The 20,310-nt window shown below is 36.7% G+C and overlaps 2 protein-coding genes across 3 annotated transcripts; both read right to left on the minus strand.

Annotated features, from left to right (window-relative positions):
* Window positions 1–3,141: 3,141 nt before the first annotated feature.
* Window positions 3,142–7,148, minus strand: LOC105052625 (putative disease resistance protein RGA3). Its single transcript, XM_010933499.4, has one exon. It carries the CDS (start codon window positions 7,146–7,148, stop codon window positions 3,771–3,773), a length of 3,378 nt encoding a protein of 1,125 aa, XP_010931801.1. The 3' UTR covers window positions 3,142–3,770.
* A 9,053-nt stretch (window positions 7,149–16,201) lies between these two features.
* On the minus strand, window positions 16,202–20,083 carry LOC105051575 (la-related protein 6C). 2 transcript variants are annotated; one of them, XM_010932087.4, is made up of 10 exons: window positions 19,655–20,081; window positions 18,415–18,496; window positions 18,052–18,146; window positions 17,880–17,951; window positions 17,710–17,789; window positions 17,543–17,624; window positions 17,291–17,338; window positions 17,111–17,179; window positions 16,792–16,917; window positions 16,202–16,703 (listed from the first exon to the last, which is right to left on the minus strand). In XM_010932087.4, exons 1-10 carry the CDS (start codon window positions 19,961–19,963, stop codon window positions 16,428–16,430), a joined length of 1,239 nt encoding a protein of 412 aa, XP_010930389.1. In that variant the 5' UTR covers window positions 19,964–20,081; the 3' UTR covers window positions 16,202–16,427. The 2 variants fall into 2 exon arrangements, with proteins under 2 accessions (XP_010930389.1, XP_019708200.1); XM_019852641.3 differs by having other exon boundaries at window positions 17,710–17,951; window positions 19,655–20,083.
* Between the last annotated feature and the right edge of the window lie 227 nt (window positions 20,084–20,310).

Genomic DNA, 20,310 nt, shown 5'->3' on the forward strand with positions numbered 1-20,310 from the left:
ATTGGTTCAGCCCATTGGTTTATGTCACCACAGATTGCAAATTGCAAACTAAATAATCGTGCATTCATAATACAATCCTACTCCAAAGGTTTATGTCACCACAATGATTAGTGATTCAAGATGATCACTACATATATCCATGAAAGACATGCATATAACTATCATATAGTCGTTATGATTATCTCATAATCCTTATGATTATCAGTCTTTTATGTTCATGCTACAATTTCTTATGGTGTTATATCAATCTCTTTTCATCTTAGGACAACCATACAATATAATGACCTTCATTATGATAGGACAATCTTATGTCAAGATGAACTTAGATTGACTCATCAAATTTTATCTTATGTTCAATCAAATTATCCTAATGTGAATACATTTATACTATCATAATATCATTGATCACATCAAGACAGGTCTCTATCTATGAACATCATCTCATGCATGAACATGTAATAAATACAAATTCAAATCTAATAAAATTCACATCACATAAAAATTAGATTCAGAATTTTAGATGCATGAACATTAAGATAAAATACATATATGAAAATTCTGATTAATCAAGGCATCACGACTTTCACTAATCATTAATTTCAAATTTATTAATATAAGAAATTAAATTTTCAAATCTAAAAACTAATTTTCAGACTTGGATCACAATGCATGAACATAAATTAATCTAAATTTCATATCTGAAAATAGCTTTTCAAATCTCAAAATTCATCACATGAATTTCAGCCATTTAGATTTTAGATCTGAAAATAGATTTGCAGATCATGAATTTCATCTCCTCGATCATGAACATTCTTAATTTCAGATCTAAAAATAAGATTTTCAGATCTAAAATCATCTTCATGATCAATTAAACTTTAAATTTTCAGATCAAAAAATAATTTTTAGATCTAATATCAAAATATTTACCTTGTATTAATGAGATGGCTCTGATACTACTATTGGATATCGACATTACATTACGATATGTCTGCATATAGAAATTTCAAAAATTTTAAACATAGACAGAGTATGCAGTGGAAATAAAAAATTTTATATTATTTCAACATCGTTTTCGGATAGTCATTCAATATAACATTCTACCATTATGTCAGAATAACCTTATGTCAGAATGATATTAAAAGAATTTTTCAATTAGATCTAATCTAATCTAGCATGCATGAAGAGATTATATCTTAAAACAAAGCCAGACATCAACATTAAATATAAGATTAAAGATCTAAAGAAAATCTAAATTTTATACCTTTGCACAAGTAGATCTTCACCGCGATCCAATGGTTTAAGGATGTCTTTGAGGTTCCGTCGTAGCCGTATAAGTATCCGGCCTCTGCAGATATCTATCGATGTTGATCTGATCAGGAGGTTTCAATCTCACTGGGATGCTAGCTCTCTTGCAGAGATCACTATCTGGATTGTCAAATCGGTTTGATCTTTTGATTCTCTTCTCAAAAAAATCAAATAGATCTGTAAGAGAAATTTGAAATCAAATCGAATCTGATTTTTTTTTCACTTTTTTTTTCTCAAGAAAAAAATCAAGATTTACAGAAGAAGACAAGAGATCAAATCTCTTGTTCTTCCTTCTTGTGCAACCTTTGGACTAGATCTAAGGAGAGGAAGAGGAGAACCGTCCATCTCATGGATCAAGAAAAATAAATCAAATCAAATCAAATTTTAATATCCAACTCTTGGACATCTTTGGGAAAGAGGAAGAGGGAGATATGTCTAACTCTTGGACAAGAGAGAGAGAGAGAAAATTACCTAACAACCAATAATTGGTTGTTGTAAGAAAGAAGGATGAGGAGAGGGCATCAACAACTGGAAGCGCATGCCTAGAATCCTTTGATTTATGCGTGCTTCCTCTTTTGATCGCCATCCATGTGATCTCACGCCAATCCACCTTTTGGGCATCCCTCTTAGGATCTTATCTCGTAAGGGAGGCACCCCATATTATCCTCTATTTAAACATAACCACCTAAGGTTAGTTAGAGATAGAGGGGAAATAGGACTTCTATGTGCCACCCACCTCTCCTTAATTTTCTCCACGCCTAAAATCCCTTCTCTACGTGAAAACCCATCACGTTAAATACTATTAGGGTGAGAAAACATGTGGGCGTGGGGCTTCTTAGATTTAGATTGGGTTGGTTTAAATTCTAGTCCAAGTCAAAACATGGATAAGATTAGGTCAAGCCCAATCTATATAGGTTTAAGTCTAATCCCATTAGATTAAAATGAAATCCAATCATAATCAAATTCAAATCATATCTAATCAAATTAAATTTGATTTAATTTGACTAGAATCCAATCCAAATCAAACATTGCTAAAGATTAGGTCAAACCTAATCTAGATAGGTTTAGGTCTATTATCTATTAAATCTAATCCCATTAGATTAATAAAACCTAGTTTGAGGCAAATTCAAACCCAATCTAATCAAATTAAATCTGATTTAATTTGATTAGAATCCGATCTTAATATTTGATCAAATCAAATAATATGCAATAATTATGATTTAGTCCTCCTATAACTTACTAACTCTTAATAAGCTCTCAATGCAACTTTTATATTTTAGTCTAATCATCAATCAAATGGATAATTAAGATCACTCACAATTTATAATTCGAAATCATAATTCAACGATCCGATCAGTCAAGACCTCTTTTATATGTGACCACATAGATTCTGTTTTGTCTGATAGTGAAAAAAATTTTGATCTCCATCAAAATATCATTGAAACTTCTTTCAATAGATTGGAATAATTCTAACTCACCAATCAAGAATTATTGACTATCAAAATAATTCTCGTTGGTCCTATAATCCATCAGTAACGTCTAGCAACATGTAGTGACAATTTAGCAGAACAGAAAGATGAATCTCTAAGTATAGTTACCGTATGATTCAGTTCTTCTATCGTGAGTTCCGACAAGACAGAGGTTATGAAAAATTCATCAAACCTCATCGTCTGTCATATGTAAGGTTTAATCAGCTCGAGTTTAAGTCGTAAAATTTTATAAAAAAATTTTTTTCATAATTCACTATGCTGTGGCCACGGTCTTATGAACTCAACTTTATAAATCACATAGGACTACTTCTTAACTACTAAGATCGATAGATCTCTTCTAAGTGTGCATTTTACTTCTACAGCGAATTTACTATAGCTAACATACACAGCAAGGACCCAAATGGCTAAGAGACCAAATTTATGTACAGTCAAACTACAGCAACCTTACTATAAGTAGTCGAGGCACCACAGGTCTAAGAACCACTCACACAACTACAGCATCGAGAATGTCACTGACGAGTGAGTAGACATCCAAATAACTTCTCATATTGGTCACGCTCAATACCATTATTCTCTAACAACCACTTGCACTCTCGTTCCAGTATCCCCACACTGTAGATTTGAGACTCGTTTATCCTAAAAAAATGATCCGTGTATCAATCGGATCAGTTACCATCCTCGTGATGATTCTTCGATCGAGAGCAATTTGAGAATTAACTATCAATGACATATGTCTCAAATTCTCAACTCTTCATCTTATTAATTTTTTGGACGATTCATAGACACATACACTATATGAATAGAATTAATTGCCCTAATTAATTAGGTCAAGTACAAAATTGTATCCTAAAAAAAATTAACATATCAGTCCGATTGACTTTTAGAGTATACATCTAACAGACGGTCTTATTGGACTTCACTGTAGAAGCAAACAAGTCTTAAGAAGAAAAAGAGCAAAGAAGCAGCACATTTTTCCTATAGGACCTCACCGTCAATCTCAATGTGAGAGATGTGAGCGATCCTTTGCCAATCTATGCCCTGCTCCTTCTTGCATCGCTCCTTAAGCGGTGGATGACAGGATTCAATTTCCAGTACTTTGAGTGAAATTGGCAGACCCTTCTCTGGCATTGACTGGATACTAGGGCAGTTCCACAGGAACAACTTCTGTAGGGAGGAAAGACTGTTCAAGTCCTCTGGCAGGAACTGGAGATTGGCACAATTACTGATGCAAAGGCTCTGAAGGGAGGTGAGCCCCTGAAACACCTCCTGCTGTTCAGTAGAGAATGTAGTCTCATGGCAATCCTGGATATCTAAATTCTCCAAGGAGCAAAGGCTTTTCCTGACAGGTGGCACTGTTAGTAGGGAGATGTCACTGATGTTGAGGCTTCGGAGTGAAGAAAAACTCCTCAGCATGTTGATGCTTCGGACTGATGAAAAACTTGGAACCATCTCCTCCTTCAAGAGCGCAGAGAATCCAGCAGTGAGCATGGGGCAGTTATAGATACATAGTGATGAAACTGCTGACGAGATTTGTGCCATCCTAGCATCATTATAATATGGTATCCAGAATCCCTGATTTGCTATGGTGAGTTGTGTTATGTTAGGGAGAAAGGGAGGCAAGCTCTTCAACTTGATGCAATCCTTAACCATGACACTGTGGAGGCTAAAAAACAATTGCTCATCTCCGGACAACACTTCCAACTCTGGCAAGTCATCAAGCACCAGCTCCTCCAGGCATGGAAACACCTTATCACCATTGCCCTCAAGCTCAAAACCAACTCGCTTCACCGCGTGCATTCCCTGTAACCAGAGAACCTTGAGTGAGGGCATCTTCCCAAAAGGGGGGAGGCATTCCCAGAACCTGCAACCACTCAGATAAATGAATTCAAGATTGTTGAGCAATTCAGTCTCCAACCAACTAGGGGATTTGGCAACTCTGCAACCCCTTATCTCCAGCCTCTTCAGATTTGGATGTGGTCGGAGGCTTTCAATTACTTGCACCTCCATTTCAGCCCCTCCATTCCTTTGAGAAGAATCCCATACTAACTGCAACATACTGAGGTGCTCTTTGACATCCAACATGGCCTCACTTGCCTCATTTTCAGTCTCCACATTCTCAAGGTTCCTAATTTGAAGCAGTCCCCGAAGCTCATTCAAGTCCTTCAGCTGTCCTATTTCATATCCCACTTCCCTCCTGACCCTGAATACTTGTAGTTGTTGAAGGCAGGTTAGTCTCCCAATACCAGCTATGGTGGTTACTATTTGATGGGCTGCTGTAAGATGGCGCAAATTGATCAATTTGTTCATGCCCGATGGTAAAACTTGAAGCCTACAGCCCTGTAGATTCAGCACTTGTAGATTGTATAGCCTGCATAATGACTCAGGCAATACTCTTATAGAAGTGGATGACAGATTCAGGTATCGCAGATGTATAAGATGACCAACAGCCTCTGGAAGTTTCTCCATCTTACAAAAAGACAAATCCAGTGTGCGGATGCAGTGGAAGTCTTTAAACACTTCTTTGAGTACAGGAGGATGAATAACAGACGGGTTTCTGCCAAACAATATTAGAGTGCGCAGGTTTCTAAGTTGGCATACCCCTTTTAGATTGGCTAGTTTCTCAATCCGAACAGATACATGGCGGATGCTAAGTGGTGCATTTGTGGGTTCATCTTCAATTCTAAGGCATTCATCCAGGGAAACAGTTTCTGCTAAATCATGCAACAGACCATGCATAACGTAGTATGTGATCGGACCATTCTTATGTGTGTCAAAGAATGACCTGCACAATAAATCATTCAGGTACTCTCTTCCTATATCCTCCATGAGTTTCTTGTTTTGTGGTTGGATGTAACCTTGTGCCATCCAGAGGTGAACCAAGTCATCAGTTTTGAACTTCCAATATTTGGGAAATATGCTACAATATGCAAAGCACCGCTGCAAGTGAGCAGGTAGGTGTTGATAACTGAAGTCCAGAACTGGCATGATATCATTCCATATGTCATTGCTTTCCAACACTTTGATCCATTCATCAGCATCCAGCTTATTCTTTAACAGCCCTGCAACTGCCTTTGCTGCTACAGGTAAGCCTTTCAGCTTGTTAGCTATTTTTCTTCCGATATTCTGCAATTTTGGGTGCTTGTCAGGATGCACACCATCAAATGTGCATTCCTTGATCAAGGACCAGCAATCATGATCTCTCAAACCAGCCAAATTTATCGAGTCCATTGTACCCACCATCTCTGCCACTGTTGCCAACCTTGTTGTCATCAAGATCTTGCTACCCTTCTTCCCAGCCTTCAAAGGAGACAAAAATCTCTCCCACCTCTCCTCCTCCACCAACCTACTGCTCCTCTCATCTTTCCACACATCATCTAAAACGAGTAGGAACCTCTTCAACATTAGCTTCTCCATGACTGTCACTTGAAGACTGTTGAAATTTGTAATACCCTTGTATTCACGCTTGTCACCAGAAACATATTCTAACATCTCTCTTGTAAGCTTAGTCTCATCAAAGTTATCAGAAACATGAACCCACATCCTTAACTCAAAATGGTCTACTATGTCTGGATCATTATATACAAGTTGAGCAAGAGTAGTCTTCCCAATTCCACCCAGGCCAACTATGGGGAGCACAGAGACTCTTTCATCTTCAGATTTTAATAGGAGTCTTATCTTCTCTAACTCCGCACCCCGGCCAAATACTTTGGTTCTGATTAGCGAGCTTGTTGTACCTTTATTGATGCTTTGAGTATTGTTAAGGCCGCCATGCACCAACTTTGAGAGCTGGAGAGCTTCACTTACACAAGAAGCAACCTGATTCAGTCTTTCAACTATATTTCTTATCCTAGACTTGGTGGCCCTATCCCAGGTAACTTCAGGGCTTGCTGGGGCCCTTGGACTGTTCATTCTAGAGGATAAGGAGGCGTCTGTTACCTGGTTTGCGGCATCATCCCCACCAGTGAAGTTGGAAAGCCTGGAGGACAGAGAGCCACTAGCCTGTGTGGTGATGCCTCTCACAACCCCCAAGTTTGACAGGAATTCTCGTACCGGGCTGCTGCTCCCAGCCTCCAGTTCTTGTTGAAGACGCCGGTACTCTAACTCATCAAGCAGGTCTTCGGCATCGTAACTGACATCTCTAAATTCCTTCATCCATCCAAACATGCCGCCGGCTGGGTTCCCCTCTGCATTGCTGACCACTGATTGGATCCTTAGCATGGCAATTCGGAGTTTGTCCAGGTCATCGCCTATGCCGGAGTTGGTTGCCCATGTTTGGAGCTTCGAGGAGAGGTACTTGTCAAAGATCACTTGGATGAACCACCCTCCTATGGTTATATAGGATGACACATCCATAGGGCCCAAGAAGAGTCCCTCTCTATCTTGCAACCAAGCAAAGGCTAATTGGAGGGAAAAGAGATGGAGAAAAGACGAGAGTATGGCAGGATCTTTTTAGTGCAAGGAAGATGAGAGATGATCCTGCACCACCTAGCAATGGAACGGTACCTTTATCTTCTTCAGTATCGGGATGTTTGTTCATTACTTCCATTATTCGACTTATTTTCCAAGTCAATGAGTAAGTCGTCACCCGCATTGAATTAATGGGAAAGCGGAGGCAATACAACGATTGAATGGGATGTTCTTTGTAACACCCCGGCCCAATTGGGCCCAGAATCAGCCACAGTCCAAACACAAAAAAAAAAAACAAAAGAAAGAAACAGGGGAGAAGACTCTCAAAGGGAGTCTTCTTCCTCCATTCACCGGCTCCCAATCGGAGTCGGAAAAAAGTCCTCTCTAGCTCTATTTAAGGAGGAGATCCCTCCTTTCTCCCTTCCATCAAAGATCCGAGATCCAGTCGGTGGCAATCGCCGGAAAACCACCGTGGAGACCTGACCTGTGCCCGTCCAATTTCTCGCCAGAAAGCCTCACCGGCGTCGAAGGTGAGCCTCCTCCTCCTTCCTCTCTTCTCCCCTTTCCTTCCCGTACTGGTGTGCATGCTCGCCGGCGATCGGAGTCGTTGAATTTTGTTGTGGAAGAAACCTCTATTTTGCCTATTTTTCTTCGATTTTTCGACGTCAGTGGTCATCGCCGACCATCGATTTGATTCCTCTGAGCTGTGGGATCGTCGACCCTTGTCGTCGGCCACCGCCATGCCAGCTGCGGTCCTTGATCGGTCGAGCAAAGGAGGGGATTTGAGATCCCCTGTTTCGACCTAAGAGAGGGCCGTGGGAAGAAGAAGGAAAAGAAAAAAAAGAAAAAGAAGAAGGAAAAGAAAAAAAAAGGAAAAGAAAAAGAAAAAGAAAAAGAAAAAGAGAAAGAAAAAAATAAAAATAAAAATAAAATAAAAAAAGAAAGAGAGAATTTTCTCTCTCCTTTCTCTTCCTCTTTTCTCTCTCCTCTCTCTACCTTCTCTCTCTAGATTCTCTCTCTAGATCTTTTTCTCTCTTTTTATGGATTTTGTCTCTCTAGAATCTTTCTCTCTCTAACTGTATCACAGATCCTAAGATAAATTTGAGATGAAAATAAGATGATCTGAGATTGCTTCGAAATTCGTGCAGTAGATCTGATCTCAGTCCGATCCTATTCGAAATTTATAACATTTGATTCATATTAAGTCATCCTGATAGGACATCTGATGATCTCGACCATGATTGCCTCATCGAAAGGATATGAAATTCTCTCTCCACTTTCTCTCTCTACTTTCTCTCTCTAGAATTTTCTCTCTCTTCATAGATTTTCTCTCTCTATAAGTCTTATGGATCAGTGGAGGATCCAGATACTTAGATAAATCCTAATTTTGATTAATCCTAAGAGAGGTCCTCGATTTGTGTTATTAGGATCGATTATCGATAATTTTTTTCATATATGATTTTTATATTTGATCAGGTTCATGAAGAGATACGATTGTCTGCATAAGATATCGAGTGAAATATTTTATTAAGAGAAATTCATAAATCAAAGAAGAATATTGATTTCTGTGCTTGGATCAGTCACCGATAAAGGTAAAAATTTTTGTACATGATCATCATTATATATGTTATTTTATCGTTGGTTTTATCTCATTGATTTTGCATCGTTGGATTTGAGATCGATGAATTTGTTATATCTGAGACACTGTTATTTATTTATGTGATTTTGAGCATGAGTATGTTATATCAATACATATATATCAGCGATTGATGGTATGATTATATGGGTATGACATATTTATTACACTGTAAAATTTGAATTGATTAATGAAGTCAAATATTATAATTTCATGAAAATGAAAAGAAAGAAAAATATGGTTTGGACTGGCCTTGTCATGTGGAATAGCCTGCCAGGAGCTTATGCCTGGGACAGCCCCCACAGGCTTATGTGTGGAAGAATCTGATCCGAGAAAGATCATGAATGATTTGATCCGAGAAAGATCATGGCCACTTTGATCCGAGAAAGATCATGAATATTTCGATCCGAGGAAGATCACAGAAATCGATTCGAATAAAAGATCGTCGCATGATCCTGGTAGTCCAAAGCTAAAGTCAAAAAGGAAAGGGTTAAAGATGATGTGATAATAGAAGAACATGAAAAGATAAGACATGAAACAATCGTTGAATAAAATTGTTTCACTTATTTAACATATGATGATGCATCTCTTTTGATAAAACAAATAATCTATAAATGTTTGCAGTATTCTAGACAGTAAACATCGGTTTTTATGTGTTATTGCTTATCTTTATTTTTAGATTATATTATTATATTGATGTGATATGGAAATTTTTACTGGACTATAAAGCTCACACCCCTTCATCTTTTTTTTCTTCTCAGAGTTACAAGATGTCCATGGTTGGCTATAGTATTGATTTGTGAGTGAGCGGAGGCATAGATAGGTACCGTTAATACCTGATCAAAGGATTGAAAGAATGTTAAATTGTAATTATGCAAGGTTTTATGAATTATTATTGAAATTAAATATTATGGTTGATAAGGTTGTAATGATTTAATTTGGCCTTGCATATTCTTTAGGGCTTGCTCTAAAGAGTGTGCGGCCATCACGTATCCGACCCGGGTGTTGGGTTCGGGACGTGACAGAATGGTATCAGAGCTTAGGTTATGATCATTGGAGATTATGATATATGTGATAGGATATGACAGAATGGTATCAGAGCCTAGGTTATGATCATTGGGAACTATAATACAAGTGATTAGGATGTGACAAAGTGGTATCAGAACCTAGGTTTAAGATCACCAGAGATTATGAAGAGATATTAAAACTTTATGTAAGATCAATAGGATGTGACAAAGTAGTATCAGAGCTCAGGTTATGATCATTAAGGATTATAATATAAGTGATTTAAATATTACAGAGTAATAACAGAGCTTAGATTATGATCATTGGGGATTATGATATAAGTGATTAGGATTTGATAAAATGATATTAGAGCTTAAGTTTAAGTCACTAGGGATTATGAAGTGATATCAAAACTTTATGCATGATCAATAGGATGTGACAGAGTGATATCAGAGAATATAATAGAACAGTACTAGAGCTCAGGTTTAAGGTCACTAGGAATTGTCATATAAGTGATATCAAAACTTTGAGATTATAATCAATAGAGAATGATTGATAATATCAAAGTTTAAGATTATGATCATTAAAGGTATGATAGAATGATATTAGAGTTTAGGTTATGATCACTAGAAAATATGATTTAAGTGGTATTTGAGTTTAAGATTATAATTATTCAGAATTGTAATTTTAGTGATATCTGAACTTAGGTTATGATCATGAGGAATATGATAGATATAAAAGAGAAGATTCAATATTTAGATTTCGAATCAATAGATATTAAGATGAAATTTATGCATAAGTAGCATATGATATCTATAATAGAATTGACGAGTTATATCTTGAATTTCAATTAGTAGGGTGGCCTGAATATAAGAAGAGTTGACCCTGGAAGGAAGCGGGAGGTATTGATAAGTTATGTCGAGTATACTATATGATTTTGGAATGTTAAAACTTATATGATTGAAGATCATGATATTTTTTCTAATTTCGATGATAATTGTCTGAGCATTATAAGTTTTGGACTTATCAAAAGAAAGTTAATTAGGGTATGGTTTAAGAAGAAATTACATTATATGAGAGAGAAATATTTTTGAGCATTGACCCTATAAGAGGATCATATATGAAACTCAATCTTAGATGAAAAAAAAATATATTTAAATTTTATTATGAGAATATGAGATACACATCTTGGTGAAATCTTTGGTTACTCAAAATATCATATTCTGAATATGATTCTTTGATCTTTCAAGTTGCATTGAATTTCAAGTCAAAAATTTACTTTTCTAAGTGGATCAAAAGTATTTTGATATTATTGTTAAATTAGAGAAAAAAATTTATTTTGTCAGAGTATGATATACAGGTTATGATGAAATCTTTAATAATTCGTATTACTATCTTTGGATTAGATTTTTTTTTAATTTTTCTTGTGATTGTTGAAGATGGTGAAGTGTATTAATTATTCAAGTCAAAATTTAGATTTTTTTTTTTTAATTGAACTAAGACATCTTGCTAGTGTTAAATTTTGAATGACTTATATAAGGGATAAGATTTTGTATGGATTTATTGATTAATATTAAGGGTTGTGATGAAGGGAGCTCTATAAGAAATAATCAAGTTGATTCTACTTATAAGGATGTTGGCTTGAGTTCTTCTAGTTTGTCTCAAGTTAGAATTAATTCTTTTAAAAAGGAAGATTGATTTAGAAATTATTTAAATGATTGTAAGGTAAATCTAAGGTTAACTTTAATTGATTCTAGACATGTTGGATTATTGAAAAGTGATGAAACTTATGCAATAATTTCAAACATAGGAAGTGGATCAAGATTTAATTTTTATATGCTATACCCAAAGGTAGTAAAGATAAAGAAACTTAAAATTTTGCCCTAAGTCTTATATGAAATTTGAAGGTTAGATCTATCCTAAATTGATCTAACATATAAGGATATTTTTATCTTTGATAGACTTATATAATTTGATAAATTAAGATCAGAGTGCGCAGCAAAAGCGTGGTGGATTAAATTGATTAGGAATATTAATTCTTTGATTCAAAAGATATTATGAAATACATTAGTTGCAAATAAGGAAGGATTTTATTGACAATGAAAGGATGCTATAAATTTTGATCTAATCTGATCATAGTCGGATAATTTTTGTCAGTAAGTTGCTTCATTGTAGATAATACCAAAAAATTCTAGATATCTCAAGTTTATTAACAGCTTGATAGTTCTGATATTAGTTCAAACTTAGAATATCCTGACATAGATCTCATATTTTTTTAAAAATTTAATATTGTTATTTGGACTGATATAGAAGATTAAGATTTTTTTAAGATGAGAGTCTACATATAAAATTTGTTGGAAGGTCAAGAGAAGAAAGAAATCGATGATTGTGAAGAGTGCCCGATGTTTGACCTTTATTTATTTTTCTATCAAGGGTAGCCTGAGATAATTATGAATTTCGAGTGGAATGTATTAGACAAATAATTGTGGTATATTAATACAAGTCTAAAATATTACAGTTCTTCAAAAGTTGAGAAATTAATAAGAGGAGATGAATTTGAAATTTCAAATAATTTTGTTATAACAAGATCATGAGAAATAAATAATATAGAAGATATTATCGTAAGCTTGAGAATGACATGAAGAATGTATACTTTGAAATATGTATCTCGAACGACATAACTTAATTTCGAGGACGAAATTATTTAAAGGGGGGAGAATGTAACACCCCGGCCCAATTGGGCCTAGAATCAGCCACAGCCCAAACACAAAAAAAAATTAGAAAGAAACAGGAGAGAAGACTCCCTTCATTCACCCATTCCTTCTCCCTCCATTCATCGGCTCCCAATCGGAGTCGGAAAAGAGCCCCCTCTAGCTCTATTTAAGGAGGAGATCCCTCCTCTCTCCCTTCCACCAAAGATCCGAGATCCAATCGGTGGCAATCGTCGGAAAACCACCGTGGAGACCCGACCTGTGCCCGTCCAATTTCTCGTCGGAAAGCCTCACCGATGTCGAAGGTGAGCCTCCTCCTTCCTCTCTTCTCTCCTTTCCTTCTCGTGTCGGTGTGCACGCTCGCCGACGATTGGAGTCACCAGATTTTGTTGTGGAAAAAATCTCTATTTTGCTCGTTTTTTTTTTATTTTTCGACGCCGGTGGTCACCGCCGACCACCGGTTTGGTCCCTCCGAGCTGTGGGATCGTCGGCCCTTGTCGCCGGCCACCGCCATGCCGGCTGCGGCCCTTGGTCGATCGAGCAAAGGAGGAGATTTGAGATCCCCTGTTTCAGCCCAAGAGAGGGTCGTGGGAAGAAGAAGGAAAAGAAAAAAAAAGAAAAAGAAGAAGGAAAAGAAAAAAAAAAGAAAAAGAAAAGAAAAGAAAAAGAAAAATAAAAAGAGAAAAAAAAAAAGAAAAAGAGAATTTTCTCTCTCCTCTCTCTCCTTTCTCTTCCTCTTTCCTCTCTCCTCTCTCTACCTTCTCTCTCTAGTTTCTCTCTCTAGATTCTCTCTCTAGATCTTTTTTTCTCTTTTTATGGATTTTGTCTCTCTAAAGTCTTTCTCTCTTTAACTGTATCACAGACCCTAGGATAAACTTGAAATGAAAATAAGATGATCTGAGATTGCTCCGAAATTCGTGCAGTAGATTTGATCTCAGCCCGATCCTATTCGAAATTTATAACATTTGATTCATATTAAGTCATTCTGATAGGACCTCTGATGATCTCGACCATGATTGCCTCATCAGAAGGATACAAAGATTCTCTCTCCATTTTCTCTATCTACTTTCTCTCTCTAAAATTTTCTCTCTCTTCATGAATTTTCTCTCTCTAAAAGTCTTATGAATCAGTGGAGGATCTAGATACTTAGATAAATCCTAATTTTGATTAATCCTAAGAGAGGTCCTCGATTTGTGTTATTAGGATCGATTATCAATAATTTTTTTCATATATGATTTTTATATTTGATCAGGATCATGAAGAGATACGGTTGTCTGCATAAGATATCGAGTGAAATATTTTGTTAAGAGAAATTCATAAATCAAAGAAGAATATTGATTTCTGTGCTTGGATCAGTCACCGGTAAAGGTAAGAATCCCTGTATATGATCATCATTATATATGTTATTTTACCGTTAGTTTTATCTCATTGATTTTGCATCGTTGGATTTGAGATCGATGAATTTGTTATATCTGAGACACTATTATTTATTTATATAATTTTGAGCATGAGTATGTTATATCAATACATATGTATCAGCGATTGATGGCATGATTATATGGGTATGACATATTTATTACACTGCAAAATTTGAATTGATTAATGAAGTCAAATATTATAATTTCATGAAAATGAAAAGAAAGAGAAATATGATTTGGACTGGCCTTGTCATGTGGAATAGCCTGTCAGGAGCTTATGCCTGGGACAGCCCCCACAGGCTTATGTGTGGAAGAATCTGATCCGAGAAAGATCATGAATGATTTGATCCGAGAAAGATCATGGCCACTTTGATCCAAGAAAGATCATGAATATTTTGATCCGAGGAAGATCACAGAAATCGATCCGAATAAAAGATCGTCGCATGATCCTGGTAGTCCAAAGTCAAAGCCAAAAAGAAAAGGGTTAAAGATGACGTGATAATAGAAGAAAATGGAAAGATAAGACATGAAACAATCGTTGAATAAAATTGTTTCACTTATTTAACATATGATGATGCATCTCTTTTGATAAAATAAATAATCTATAAATGTTTGCAGTATTCTAGACAGTAAACATCGGCTTTTATGTATTATTACTTATCTTTATTTTCAGATTATATTATTATATTGATGTGATATGGAAATTTTTACTGAGCTGTAAAGCTCACACCCTTTCATCTTTTTTTTCTTCTCAGAGTTACAAGATGTCCATGGTTGGCTATGGTATGGATTTGTGAGTGAGCGGAGGCATAGATAGAGTACCGTTGATACCTGATCAGAGGATTGAAGGAATGTTAAATTGTAATTATGCAAGATGTTATGAATTATTATTGAAATTAAATATTATGGTTGATAAGGTTGTAATAATTTAATTTGACCTTGCATATTCTTTAGAGCTTGCTCTAAGGAGTGTGTGGCCATCACGTATTCGACTCGGGTGTTGGGTTTGGGGCGTGACATTCTTTTTATTTTTTTTTTTAAACCAGTGAATTCTGTAGAAATTTCTCTGTACAATTATTTGATAAAATAGTCATCAGATTCCTGTACAATTATTTGATAAAATAGTCATCAAAATCTGAAATGGAGGGTCAAGATTTGGTAACCATCGCCTCTCTGATCATTAAAAAAAGAAAAAGAAAAAAAGAAAAGAAAAACGTCCTCATGGTCTTAAAAGCCAGTTCTCTCTCTTTTAATGGTAAGGATGAGGGAGATATTCCATCCAGCAAATTTGAAGTGTTCTATCCAGCAAATTTATTCTCCCAATTAGATGATTATATTGAGAGGAAGAAAGGAAAAAATATAGAGGGGGATCAAACTGCAAAGTGCTCATGTTGCAAAACATGATTAAAAGAATAATAGAGGACAACCAGCTCACCCACTAGATTTTTACCTTCTTGGGTAAGAAACATGGCGTGAACACCTCCACCCTCTCACTCTCCATCAGGAAAGTGTTGGCAAACACTAACGTACATTGGAAGTTTATAATGTTAGATTGTAGCAAAAGTCTCCTGATAAAGAATGGCAGCAAAAGCATGCATCTGAACACAAGTTCAGACATGGGGGGATTTCTGGTAAATGGTAGCTGCTACTCTTGCTTGTTAGCCCGCAGATTGCTGGAAGCAAGCGGGTCACCCAACCCACCCAGACAGACGCTTTTATTTTGCTTGGTATGCAAGGTGTTGGGGCCCCAATGACGAAGGTTTAAAGATTAGTGAAACATTTTTTTAAGGGGCACCACTAGCAAGACCAATCCATGGAAATACAATATATAGCAGCGAAACATGGCATAACTTGTTCACATGATGACCACAGTGAGATTCAGAAAAAATGATGTTTAAATACATGACAAAAAGAAAAAGAAAGTAATGGAGATATTGTTGAATAAATAGCTGCTAATTTGACTTCTAAGGCATTTCTCTTTCTAAAGTTTTGGCTATTATATCGTAGTCCTGATATCTTTATTGCAAATCGTGTTTAGCGCTACTTCTGCATTATCCACGTGAAAAAAAAGTGGTCAACTTCCTCCACCACCCCGGCTTCGTTCCGTAACAGTCATGCTAGTTGAAGCAGAAAATGTTGCAGGGGAAGTTACTAGAGATCATGAGAAGTAAAACAAGTAATATCCAAACTCACCAGAGGTCTAAGAAGCTAACTTCAGTGCACAATCACTTTCACAAAAGCAAATCTATTTTATCTCCAGCCACAAGCTCAACTTTATGCAATCCATAGTAACAGAAAAGGATGAACAATTAAAATGAACAAGCCATAGTTGCAAAAGAAACGAATGAACATCATGTCAACTAATGATTAGCTTATGATGGCACTACTGAGCCTTCATCCACTGGGCAAAGAAGGTTGAATTCTTTTGACAATCTGACAGAACACTGTAGGAAACTCAAAGCTCAACAGGACCAGAGCCTGTGGGTGTCAGTGGTGAAGCTGGTAAGACAGGGGTGAGTGGTTTCCCACGGCCCATGGTGAATCCCCGTGTTCCATCCGGCATTCTAGGCCCCTGCAGCATCTGCTTGCTCGAGGCTTCAGACTGGCCAAGGCACCCTGGTTGTGGAGTTTGGGACAGGAGGCCGCGGCCATTGTGATTCTGGACCATCCCATGTAATTTTGCTCTGCCCCTTCCCCACCCCTTTTTTGTGGTATTCTGGTTATCTTCAATCTACCAAGATATCAGTCAGATATAGAGTTGAGGAGCTCCTTTTATGTGGGGGTGTTGAATATGAGATAATGATGAAACATTCACTTACATTGTGTTCAAGTAGTTGTTCTATGTGTAGTGAACCTACTGTTTGAGAGGAAGGTGACTGCTCATCCTCAGAAACTATATCAAAATGATCGTAGTCTGATCTCCTGGTTCGAATCACTGACCTTGGCTGGACATAGAAATCAAAGGAAATTCTAAAAAAGTATTGTAATATAGATGCAAACACACTATTAGACAACCAAGTAATATATAAGGGTTCATGTAGAGAAGTTGATTTCCATTGCAATCCGATAGCTCAGTTGTTCCACAAAGGATATTTGCAAGTCAAATGTTGTGAGAAAGAATATGGATTATATACTTACCGAGCGTCTAGACATTGTTCGAACACGAAGACCTTTTCGCCAGTTCCTTTCATCATTCAGCTTCTCCACCTGCCCAGTGACAACCAGCTTTTCTAAAAACTAGTATCTGGAGGAAACCCGAACTTAAAATTATGGTGACAAAAAAAAAAGTATGTGCCTTTTTTTGTTCAAATAACTTACAGCCTTTTCAGCTTGTTCCACGGTCTCGTATTCCACCAAAGCATGCAACTTCAAGGAAATAATTCATACAATTCAGAAAGCAAAGGAATGGAATGGATCTCCAAATATAGCAGACACCGGACAGTATATGAAAAAATAAAGTCATAAAATCATATAGTACTTTCTGTTCTTTATCTACTTCCAAGATTAGGTATGTCCTAAAATTCTGTATAAAAATATGCTGAATTCGCAAAAAAAAAAAAAAAAGCATACCTTGTTACTTATTAGCACATCAGTTTTTGAAGATTTAGCAGAATTGGGTTCCTGTGGATGACATATTCGGATATTCTTGACACTGTTCAATAAACACAAGGCAGTGTAACTATGTTGTAATTTTCTTTTCCTATATAGAGAATTAAAATAGTGTAGGCATAGCCGACCTCCCGGCGACACTGAATATCTTTTCAAGATTTTGCCGTGAGTAATCCTCAGGGAGGTTTTCAACTACAACAGTACGAGACTGCAAGGGGTAGTAGAAAATTGAATAAATGACATAATTATGATCTTTTGAAACCCAAATTACTGCTTGTCCAATTCCTATGCTACTCACCTGCAGTTCCTCTTTGTCTCGTTCTGTGAAAGGCTGCTTGCGCCTGACTTTTTTGCCATCCTCACTCACGACCTGCAAGAGAAGATTAAACCCAATAACAAAATGGTATTAAAGCTGAAGATGTGACTCCTAGTGCAAAACAAATAAAAACGTACATAGAGCAAGAACTTACGAGCTTTGTTGAGGTCCGAAGTGCCTTAATAAGCATTTGATTGTTTGCACCAAGAGATTTTATTTTCTTCCAAGATGCAATGACAGACATTGGAACTGTAACAATTACAACAAATAGATGGGCTTGTTTTGATTCCACCAGCAAACAAACAAGAATATTTTATTATGCACTGGTAGTCATCGATATGGGCTATATAATATAATTATAATTATAATTAACTATAATTATTATCTAGAATGAAGATGATGATGTGCTGGTGTACATATAAGGGTTTACAAATTCATAAACATGTTTTCCTTTAAGAAATTCCAAAAGAATTAAATGCAGCGAAATGTTCCAAAAATTATAGCATAATTCCCTCACCATAGCCTTCGGGATCTTTGTTCATAATCTTTATTAGAAAATCACTTGCAACCAAATTTGTATCACTGAACTGATATTCGACCTGGAAAGCATGATGGGTATTAGATATTATTAAATGTGAAACCAGAACGATCACACTACTAATTATAAATTAAACAAGACGGAACATTGCAACAAAGATGTGAAATAGAGTACTTTTATAGGCACTGCAGCAGCCAGGTACACAACCACAAAACAGAAAAAGTGACATTACGCTATTTTGATGCAGGACACATTTGGAGAAGGCGTTAGAAAGAAAAGTTCAAATTAATTCATACAGTTTGACATTCAGTTGGTACAATATGATAGCTAAGATTTGTGATGAATGGCGATTAATATCCTTCATGATGAAGGTATACCATCTAAAGCTGAGTCAAAAAGATATCAAAAATTATCCAGAGCTAGACATAATTCTGAAAAATCTTAAGGTAGCAAATGAGGTCAAATGGCACTTCGGAGGGGCAACAAAAAGTGATCTGAAGTTCTCTAGCAAGGCACAGGAAAAAAAATGCAATAATTAGGCAATACTCTGTCGCTTAAATTCGTATCACGTACAAAATATGCTAGTGGAAAAGTTCTAACTGAAAGGCTAAATCTCAAGTCTCTAACACAAAAGGTAGTAAGGAGCTTTTCTATTGCATGCAGACCTTGAAGATGCTTGACAGACTACAGCCTTTCTTGTGAAGTATGGACTACACTTGTTAAGAGAAACCATGGAAAATGGAACCTTTCTTCTTTTTTTTCGTTCGGCCTGGAGGGGGGTGGCAGAAACCTTGTCATACTGTTATCTAATTCTCATTACCACAGAGAAGAACTCTTTTCAGATGATGAACATGTTCATCATGAACATGGAATAATAAGATCGAAAGACAATGCTATAACGCCCACACCTCATTCATTGGTAAGCAGTACATAAACATTTATTTTAAATTCCATAGAAAATGAAAAAAAAAAAAAGATTACCATTAGCATGATGGCATGATACACGTTTTCACATCTGCAAATGCATATAGTTTTTTTCCTTCGAGAAAAAATGAATAATAAATATTATCTTCTATTTTTCTATCAACTGCGATCATGTATGGAACATCATGAACAATAACTTCCTCAAGTGAAAACATAAGAAAAGACAATTTCAATTCATTAATTTGAACCCCATATATTAAACCATCAATTAGAAAAATATAAATAGCACAAATACCTGTTTTACAATCTTCTGAATCACATCGTTGTTATTTTTGGGGTGACCTGAGACCTTTCCATGCAGTTCCGGCACAAAATGCGATGGCTCTTGCTCCGCAAAGTAAATCCAATCTGGTCCCAGCCCACCTCCACCATTCCCAAAGAATTGAAGGTAAGGATAGAAGTACCCGGAGATCGGCGACGCTTGGCTGTATGATCTCGGTACAAACTCCGGTGCATGAACATTGAACTTAAAACCCACACTCTCATTCGCCTCCGCCCCTTTGGTCGATCCATTAACCTCTCCTTCCTTATTCTCCTGTGCCATTTCCTCCCTTCTCTCTCCCTCTCCCACTCTCTCAGATTCCTTCTATCTATCAAACAAATGAGCAATCTTCTCTCTCTCTCTCTTCTTCTGCGGTGGGAGTGTTTCTTGGAACTGTTTCCTTGGGACCGACTCCACGTCGCGCGCTAAAAAGCCTCCCCCCTCGTGGTATTCGACCGTTGGGAGTCCTTGTTGACCTGCGGGGGCAATTCCGTCATTTTGGCCTCCCTCCAGGAGCCACCCGGTCCTATACTCCGTCTGGACACATGTTGAGGGGCAATTCCGTTATTTTCGAGGAAACCCCGGGTCATCCTAGGTATTAAATATCGATTCCCAAAATGCCCTTCACT

The sequence above is a fragment of the Elaeis guineensis genome, chromosome 2 (assembly GCF_000442705.2).
Source record: "Elaeis guineensis isolate ETL-2024a chromosome 2, EG11, whole genome shotgun sequence".
Classification (NCBI taxonomy): domain Eukaryota; kingdom Viridiplantae; phylum Streptophyta; class Magnoliopsida; order Arecales; family Arecaceae; genus Elaeis; species Elaeis guineensis.

What these genes read in the sequence shown, in the direction of transcription:
- LOC105052625 (XM_010933499.4), bottom strand. Translation starts at nt 7,148, where the DNA reads ATGGATGTGTCATCCTATATAACCATAGGAGGGTGGTTCATCCAAGTG.
- LOC105051575 (XM_019852641.3), bottom strand. Translation starts at nt 19,963, where the DNA reads ATGGCACAGGAGAATAAGGAAGGAGAGGTTAATGGATCGACCAAAGGG. An exon ending in TTCGGACCTCAACAAAGCTC is followed by an intron (nt 17,952 to 18,051) that starts GTAAGTTCTTGC and finishes CTTCTCTTGCAG; the next exon opens with GTCGTGAGTGAGGATGGCAA. An exon ending in ATGTGCTAATAAGTAACAAG is followed by an intron (nt 17,339 to 17,542) that starts GTATGCTTTTTT and finishes ATTTCCTTGAAG; the next exon opens with TTGCATGCTTTGGTGGAATA.